Here is a 9,945-nt window from a genome sequence, read left to right on the forward strand (position 1 = left end):
TCATGTCCCACCGAACATTCAAAGTGCGCTTAAGAAACGGTGCTATTCCGCGTATCCATTCAGGAAAATGGTATACCACAGGGATGTGTATTAAGCACAACATTGTTTGTGGTGAACATTAACTCAGTCACTAATGTAATTCCAACCTCTATAATGCACTTATTATCTGTGGATGATCTACAAATTTCGTGTCGTGCATCAAACTTGGCAACCTGTGACCAAATCCAAATTGGGCTAACCAAACTCACCCAGTGCGCATCTGAAAACGGTTTCTGCTGCTCAAGTGAAAAAACTATTAGTGTTGTCTTTTCACAAAAGAAGAGGCCTACAACCAGATCCTATCCTTAAGCTACCGGAAGCCACACTTCAGTAAAACAAGAACACAAATTTCTGGGTGTTCTGTTTGATAAATAGTTGAACTTTCTTGCACACATAAATAGTTTTAAACATAAAGCGAACAATGCACATAACGTCATCAAAGTCCTCTCCCAGAAGCGCTGGGGCTCTGGCCATAAATGCCTGCTACACATCTACTGCACTTTAGTAGGTAGCACATTAGACTATGGTAGCATCATATGTGCTTCAGACAGACAGTCTTGCATCTGGCGACACGACTCGGTTCATAACCTCGGCCTACGACTGGCAAGTGCCGCTTATAGAACATCACCTATTTAGACTTTATACGTCGACTGTAATGAGTATCCTTTACAACAGCGCAGAGTGCTACTAACTGTTTCCTACGTACTCAGAAACAAGTCCTCACCACAACACATGTGCTACAACATCGTCACGCAGTGCAGCACACACTTACTCTACATAAATAAACCAGACATGATTATGCCGCTTATCCTGCAATACGAGGAATATTGTCGGGATTATGACTTCCCTCGGGAAGTCCTCCAGGTGGCCAGAAAGCCAGAACATTTGCCTCCATGGTTTGATTTCACACTGTTATGCGACTGGACATTAACACACTTAAGGAAGAGACCCACCACACGAACGCAATACACAAGAATCCCGCGCTCTTCATGACAAATATAAAGATTACATCAAATTTAAACTGATGGCTCTAAAACGAAAAAACACGTGGGTGTGGGGGCCTTTAACAGAAAGTTGGGAAACAAGTATTCGATCACCACAGCATGCCTCTGTCTACACAGTCGAAGTATACGCAATATGGGCGGTATTTCAAAAGATCATCTCTGACACGCTTCTAAACACTGTCATATATACATAGATTCATTAAGCATACTCAAGGCCCTACACGTGAACTCCGAATGTGAATCCCTGTTAAAGGATATTTTACAGGCATTAACGTCAAACAAATACGACAGATCAATTAGGTTTTGGTGGGTACCAAGCCATGTTGGGATACCGGGCAACAAAGCAGCGGATAGACGCGCATCAATGGCAGCGTACAAAAACATTACAAATACAACTCTTCCATATAAATACAGTACCAGTCCGATTCTGAAGGCGTTGAGGTCAAAATGGCAACACGAATGAGGCCATTGTTTAAGCAATAAGCTAAACCTTAGTCATGCAGTCACCAGCAACGGTTCTACGAGGTGATCTTGTGTCAACTTCGGATTGGAGACAAATCTGACGCACAATTTCTTCCTCCGAAAAGCAAAGCCGCCAATTTGTGGAAAATCCATTGAACAACTTAAAGCTATACACATCCTAATAACATGTACACACATCAACACAGAGACGGATGTTTTAACGTGACAGCATTAAGGAGCTCGTGTCGCAGAAAAGCCGGTGTCGTTGGCGTCGGCGGCGTTGACTGTGAGCGAAAAATCCCGGAAGGAAATTCATAAATAAAGACAACTTGCAAGATGGGCTGTGGGAGATGGAGACGCTACCACTCAGTCATGAGTTGAATGGTTCAATGCGCGACAAAAGCGCCTCTAATGAATGCGATGTTGCCTTAGAAACATGCCGTAGAATGGTACACTGCTGCGTATAACGGTAATTATGAGCATGTAAATTACAGAAGTCGCAGTTAAACGAGTAGCGAAGGACGTTTCCACTACATTTCTTCTGCGCTTGGCGCACACGCAGAGCCATCTTGCGGCAAACACAGAAGATCCCCTCCTCGCAATATACGGCGCTGCCCCGACAGGTGGCGCGCCACTCGCCCGCTTCTCCCCTTCGTATCGTTTGAGCGCATTGGGGCCGTGCGGGGACCAATGCGAGGATGCCCCAATACGCTTGCGTTTAATAAGTATTCTCGCTCTCCCCTACCAACTTCCAGTGTGCGTCACTCGAACCCTCGTGTTTAGGTTATTCGGCTCCTCTTTCCACTCACAGCGCGATTCCTAGGTGCTGCGTCCGATGCGGGACGCCTCTGATGCGATCGCTGTGCCGTAGCGCGTCTGGTGGGAAAGCGTCCCCTGCGATGTGTGCCGTGCTGCCGGCGAGGAGCCATGCGTCTGCGTGGTGCTCCTGGAACAAATAATTCGAAAAAAGTTGTGCTGTGGACTTAGAAGTGTTGTATATGAAAGCTATGTCTTTGGGTGACTCAAGAGCATGCCGGGCGAATGAGTCGGCGGTGCGAACGGGGTGCGATAAAGCTATCGCGTTCCACTCTTGAAGGCGAAGCTTAAGCGTCCTCCAATTTTTTACACAACCTGTATAATTTACATATACCATTACATCCTGCCCTATTACGGCAAATGACCCCCTGATGCCATTTACTAACCTGTTCGACATTTTACAGAAAACTGGTTATTTACACCAACTATAATGCAATGCAGGTTTACCTACTCTAACGTTGTTTCCTTTTGTCTTGTGACTGGCGCAGCATGGCCTTAGTTCTTTGTGCCATTAAACCCAAACCAACCAACTAGAGTAAGCGCTGGTGTCCGTGTGTCTTCCAGAAAGTCCAACACAATTCGCGTATATATATATATATATATATATATATATATATATATATATATATATATATATATATATATATATATATATACACACATTTGGTGCCGCTGAAGGCGGGAGCATCTCGTTGGCGTAGTGCACCTCAAAAGACAAGTTATGCATGGGGATGATCGGGCTGCGCAACGTCCGGAGACATGCCAAGAAAGAGAAAGGAGCTTCATGCTGAAGCGTTCCAGATCTGTAACGACGCAGCACCTCCACGAAAGTGCGAGAGACGTTCCGCTTTCGTTAAGCCTTCACATAGCAGAAAGAAAGCCAAGGCGAGAGGTCACACAGTTCAGGCAATGCAGGCACAAGGCTTTGAATAACTCGTTGTAGTCCTCATTGAAACAGTTCATACTGCTTGTTCTTTTCCAGCACATCATTTATGTATGTATATACTACCCACACTAGTGGTGGAAGTTCTTGATGTCAATGCTGTACCAGCTTCCCGTTCTCTTTCGAGCTGCCGACAGGTGCACCCGCCTGTAAGAGGAATGTTGCACCCCAGCTGCTCGGCTTCTGCTAACTCTGCAGTCCCAGGCACCCCAATTTGGACTCTCAATAACCGTCAGCGTGATCCCCAGCTTTTGGCAGGGGTCCGTAGTGATGACATTGACGATTTATGAACGACTACGATAGAATTAGCGAGTATAACAAGTGAGGCGATCATAAAAGTTACTTAACGTCCCATTCTACCAAACTCATGTCGCGAGAACATGCTTCCTCAACCACGAATAGAAAATTGGCCATTAGGCCGAATTCAGCCAGAATATCCGACAGATCTTCGGCACTACTGCTGACCGATCTGATTCCGTCAAAAAAGAAGTTCGCCAGCCACTGTCAACATGAAACCAAGCCGTATACATCGTACATTGAAGACGTCTTGGAGCTTTGCCGACGTGTTAGCGCTGGCATAATGGAAGCAGAACGCATTCCACGTGTTTTAAAGGGAACAAGCCCGTTGGCATTTAAAGCCCTGGTGGTTCAAGATCCCACTCCGGTCACTTACATCACCACTATACGCCAGCGGCTTGGCGAGCGTCGCTCTCTTTTGGTACCGCTTCCCTGCGGCATTGTGCGTCTTCCCGGTGAGGTTGACCTGCATGATGTATGGTCTCTCATAGATACCATCATGCCTGAAAAGCTACGATCAAGATGCGACTTCTACCTCAGCAACCTCTAACCAGTACGGGCCTCCTAGACCCCGTCAGATTAGCGTTTGTGACACGAGCAACATCTTGGAATAAATTTAGCTTGGAATATTTCTAGCAATTACCTCAGCACCGCAGCCAATTTCAAGTAATGAATACTGTAAAACTTGTTATCGTGCTTCATTTAGAGTCTTCTCTTAGGTGGTTACGATTTTTCGCAGCACCGCATTTAAACTCGTGAAAATTCTATTGTCTTCCGATAGTGCTCATAAATTACGAGTGGCGTCATGTTGAGGTTTAGTTGGTTGACCCACCGTGATTGCTTAATGGCTTTGGTGTTGCGCTACTAAGCACTCATTTTTTGTACCTAAACCCATTTGTACAAGGCATGTAGCAACAAACCCAACCTCAGACATCAGTGATCAAATTCCGGCTGCAGCGGCCGCATTTCGAAGGGAACGAAATGCAAAAACCGTGTGCCTAGGTACACGGTAATGAAGCCCAGGAGGTCAAATTTGTACCGTAGTCCCCACCACGGCTTGTCTCACAATGCGATCGTGGTTTTGGAATGTAAAACCCGATTATTTATCATGATTTAGATGAAACTCTATACCTTCACATGAATAGTATTTGCAAGAACGAATGCCTCCGATTCCATAACAAAAGTTGTTATGCCATTTCAGAACACTTTTGTGTGAGTGGATCTGTAGGAATCCTGACATAACAATGCAGTCTGCAAGAATATACAAATAAAAGCGTATTATATTGCTGTTTGCATATAAGCACCATAAGAAGTCGTTTATATTGCGATTCTTTATTGGTATTTTGTTGCTTTCTTTTTGGAGTCACCGTAGTCCTCTACAAAGGGAACTACAATATCCCAATAAAGAAAGGCGTCAGACAGGGAGATACGATCTCTCCAATGCTATTCACAGCGTGTTTACAGGAGGTATTCAGAGACCGTAATTGGGAAGAATTGGGGATAAGAGTTAATTACCGTAGTAACTTGCGATTCGCTGATGATATTACCTTGCTTAGGAACTCAGGGGACCAATTGCAATGCATGCTCACTGACCTGGATAGACAAAACAGAAGGGTGGGTCTAAAAATTAATCTGCAGAAAACTACAGTAAAGTTTAACAGTCTCGCAAGAGAACAACAGTTTACGATAAGTAGCGAGGCATTGGAAGTGGTAAGGGAAAACATGTACTTAGGGCAGGTAGTGACCGCGGATTCGGATAATGAGACTGAAATAATCAGAAGAATAAGAGTGGGCTGGGGTGCAGGCATTCTTAGATCATGAAGAGCAGGTTGCCATTATCCCTCAAGAGAAAAGTATAAAACAGCTGTGTCTTACCAGTACTCACGTACGGAGCAGGTATCTGAAGGCTTACGAAAAGGGTTCTACTTAAATTCAGGACGGCGCAACGAGCTATGGAACGAAGAATGATGGGTGTAACGTTAAGGGATAAGAAAAGAGGAGATTGCGGAGGGAACAAACGCGAGCTGAAAACATCTTAGTTGAAATCAAGAAAAAAAATGGGCATGGGCAGGACATGTAATGAGGAGGGAAGATAACCGATGGTCATTAAGAGTTACGGAATGGATTCCAAGGGAAGGGAAGCGTAACAGGGGGCGCCAGAAAGATAGGTCGTCGGATGAGATGAAGAAGTTTGCAGGGACAACATGGCCACAATTAGCACTTGACCGGGGTAGTTGGAGGAGCATCGGAGAGGCCTTTGCCCTGCAGTGGGCGTAACCAGGATGATGATGATGATGATTATTATGATGATCATGATGATCACCATAAGCCTATGTACGAAGGTTCTGGGTTCGTCTCCAACCTAGCGACCGGTCATGCCTTCGTTCACTTTCATTTTCCCTTTTCTTTATTATTTTGTACATGTTCAAAATCAATGACATATAAGTAACCCTATGCTTTCGTTGGTTTCATAGCCTGTTGACTTTATATGTTCGTGATTAACAAAATCAAGCCTCTCTCTCTCCTCGTTCGCTAAAGGCTATCGAAATACTCCCTGATTTCCCTGCACGTCAAATTAAACAAAGTATATTAGTTCGATAAGTCATGCGTTTCAAATGGCTAGTTATCTCGTCTTTTTTATATCACATGCGGGAAAGTACTTGCTGCTTCTCGCAAAAAATAAAAACTTATTGCAGTCTTCCTGTTGCAGATGTTACTCTGCCAATGTGAAATCCTGCGTCAACCTATTTGTAGTGTTGCGGACAAAAGGAAGGCAAATAATTGGTGTGCAACCACCGAAAATTTTCCCGCTAGTCCGTCGAGCTTGGACCGTCAACTCGCAACGTAAAATGGCGACAAGCCTCATGTTTTCGAGGAATGTTCCAAATCCTTCGCGCAAATGCCGCAACTCGAGCGATGGAGCAGGAAACGAGCGGACATAAAGCCATTCCTTTTCGATATATATTCAACGCGATTTGCCCACAGGACTCATAATAATTCATTTACATCGTCGCATCCACACGGGTGAAAAAAATAATTTCCTTGCCTTTAATGTGATCCGTCGTTTGTGCAGCAACGCACTTTCAAGAACCATCTCCAAAGGCACACGAGCGAGAAAATGCAAGTAACAAGTTGTGAGCATTTAGGATGAACAGGCTACTTTCGGATAATTAATATTCGCAAAATTGTCTAGGCGTCATCAGGTGACAACAGTTATGTTTGTTCCGCATACTTTATCTATTTGTGAGATTCCTGAAAGAGCCACCCAGTTTGCAAGGGTTTACAAATGAAAGCGTACGAGGTTGTTGTCCCGCAGTAAATCAACATCTTAAGCCTATCAGAGTAATCCTCCCATTCGGTACATCAAATGCACCAAATATTTTTAGTTAGAGAAGTATCCCTTTTCAGATGACTCCTGTTATAGAGAAAGTGTTCTCACTGGTTCTCACATTGTGGGGAAGTAGTTCTTTCTGCTCTTGGCTAAAAAATACTCTTACTGTCTTTCCCTAACGGCAGTTATTGTGTCTATTTACAATATTCCGTCCGTCTATTCGTAGGAATGCTGGCGCACGAAAAGCAAGAAATCGGCACAGTGTAACCAGCAACACTGTTTCTGGGGGAGCATCGAACCAGGAGAATCATCTCGAGCACACTAGCATCAAGCTCTATGCCTGCAAGGAATGCCACGAATACTTTTCCGGAATGTCGGAACTCGAGAGACACAGCAGGAAACACATGGGCGAAAAGCCCTTCATTTGTAATGAATGCCCCAAGTCATTCCCCCGTAGCAGCGATTTGGAGGCACATCGCCGCACGCACACGGGTGAAAAACCCTATGTCTGCGAAACATGCCATAAAAGCTTCACAAGGAATCATAACCTCAAACAGCATATCAGATGCCATACGGGGGAAAAACCCTTTGTCTGCGAATTATGCCCCAGAAAGTTCGCAAGGAAGAGTTACCTCACGCACCACCTCGCTGACCATGCAGGTAAAAAAGATTTTGTCTGCAAAATGTGTCATAAAAGGTTCGCAAGGAAGCAACACCTCAAGTATCATCTCACCAGCCATACGGGTGAAAAGCCCTTTGCCTGTAATATTTGTTCTAAATCTTACACGCGGAAGACCCATCTCACCAGGCACTTTCAAAAGCATACCGCCGAAAATTCTAACGCTAGCCCATAATGCCCTCAATCATTGGCGCCCGAGCGATGTCTCGATGAAAATCTCTACACGTGTAGAGGCGAAGACCTCGGCATTGCGAAGGATGAACAGAATTCGTTACGCGCGAGTTGCCTCCGGAACATTACTGCAGTAAACACAGGGATGAGAAACCGCATCAGTTTACGCAGTGCCGCAGTCGCTTAGAGGGCACGAAAACCCTCGACAGATGTTTTTACTAGCAACATACGCCCTATGTGTGAAGACTTATTTTTAGAGACATGGTTGAAAATTTCACGCATTCCATTGCGCGAATTGCTAAATGACCACGATAACCAATTGGGTGCGCTGATAAACTCACTCGTCTGCAGAGCATTTATCGCCTCTATAAATATGATTCATGGTAGCAAACATCTCCCGACGAGTGGCCCAATTTTTAGCCATGTATACAAGTTCACGCAATGGGTGACAGTGTGAGCAAAGCGCATGGTGCGCTTTTGAGCTCCTGTGACGGCGAAAACACTTGGAGAAATCCTCGACGTAAGCTGTGTTAACTGGCTGTCAAAACATTACGAGGGGAGACATTACCGCAAGAGTTTGAACAATTTTGCAATTGAGTAATATTCGTCTGGTTCTTCGTTCCGCAATTCAGTCTTGATGACAAACTATAGCAGGTTGCCACTTTTATATTGCTGGGGCTTGGGCGTGAAACTGCCAGATGAATCACCATAACTACCTATTCAGTGCAGAAAATTTCAGTTGCAAGCATTTTGGCCTCATTTAAACAAGTTTTTATTCTGAATGTCTTTAACTATTGACCTCTCATCATTGTGGAAATGAACATCTACCGCGACCTGAGGCTTTAACGGCTGAGGAATGCGTTCCATTATCAGAAAAGGAGCAGCATCCTTTCTTCAGATTGCAAGTACCCAGTCAATTGTCCAGGTATTTCGTTAGATTACTTTTTCACGTATTTAATTTTTTCACATATCCGTAACTGCGAGTACCGAAGGTACTGGCAGTAAATATTCCCCACTATTTACCCAACATTAAGCACAAAACCAGGTTTTCGAATTGGACTCATATTTGTGTGCTTAGATCTTATTTGCTTCACAAATGTTTTTATTTTGAGTTCAAAACTATTTTTATTGTATTTATTAACATGTTCAATGATCCCCCATATACAACCTTGGTGTTTCTTTCTCTCTTTCCTGAAAATCGTGTATTACTTCCGTCAGATTAGGCTGATTATTGCTAGAGAATTTAAGTGATGTTCACTCTAGCAGACGCTCCGGCTCATAGACAACATAAATTCCATTTAATTTTATTTAGCATAAAAGACGAGAATCGGACAAAACATATGGAGGGTGTGATGGCCCACTTCTGGGGGCAAAGGTTCGTGTGCTCAATGGTTCGGTTGGTTCTCTTAGGCGGAGCCTCCGAGAACCCAATTGAGGACAAAGCCATTGGTTTGAACACCCACACACAAAGACTTTTAATCAAACTGAAAAAAAGGCATAAAGTAAATAGAAAGAAACAGAAAGCATGCCTAAAATAAACACTCAACAAGACATTGCGGCAAAGAACACACATAGGGCATGCATGTGGTTAACGGGTGCGCGAGTCCGGGCTTGCCAACGAGGGTGGGGCCGCGTCACAATCTCAACGCGGCGACGCGGCGACAAGCAGGCGAAAGGAGTGGTGCCGGTCTCACCATGGGTCGCGGTGTAGGCTGACCGACCGGGCGACCGGAGTGCGCCCGCTCTGGCTAGGCGAGGAAAAGTGGGCGGCTTGGTGGCAGGAGTGGACGGCGGCAGCGTTCTGGCCGGGCAGCTGGATGTAGAGCTCGGGCCCGTAGCCCGACTGCTCCTGTCTCGCCCACGGCGCAGAAGCTCGAACGCCGGCCTCGAGGAGCTGACGGCACGCTCAGGTAGACGGGCGACGCACAGGAACAGGTTGGCAGGAGGCCCCGGTCGGGTGAAGTCCTGGTGGGCTCGGGTCCGGAACCCGACGGCCCGTCTTCAACGCCCGCTCCGGTGGTTGACCTCCTCCTGCCGTCGCTTCCTGGGACTCTCCTGGCGTCTCCCCGGCGTCTCACTGCGTGTCCTCTTGCGTGTCGGAGCTTTCTCACATATTATTAACCATCTCTCTTGCACCCACCTGTGCAAGTCTGCCCCATGCAAACCCAATCGTTGGGCCACGGTGGCTAAGTCAAACAGACTA

General features: G+C 45.5%; 1 protein-coding gene across 1 annotated transcript in view; it reads left to right on the plus strand.

Moving 5' to 3' along the window:
• The window catches only part of LOC126538795 (uncharacterized), a 46,747-nt gene extending 37,669 nt beyond the window's left edge, over window positions 1–9,078 (plus strand). The window contains exon 5 of the mRNA XM_072284089.1: window positions 7,119–9,078. Coding sequence (XP_072140190.1) covers window positions 7,119–7,746 — 628 coding nt within the window. The 3' untranslated portion in view covers window positions 7,747–9,078. The remainder of the gene's footprint in view (window positions 1–7,118) is intronic.
• Window positions 9,079–9,945: the final 867 nt, after the last annotated feature.

The sequence above is a fragment of the Dermacentor andersoni genome, chromosome 8 (genome assembly GCF_023375885.2).
Source record: "Dermacentor andersoni chromosome 8, qqDerAnde1_hic_scaffold, whole genome shotgun sequence".
NCBI classification, from domain to species: domain Eukaryota; kingdom Metazoa; phylum Arthropoda; class Arachnida; order Ixodida; family Ixodidae; genus Dermacentor; species Dermacentor andersoni.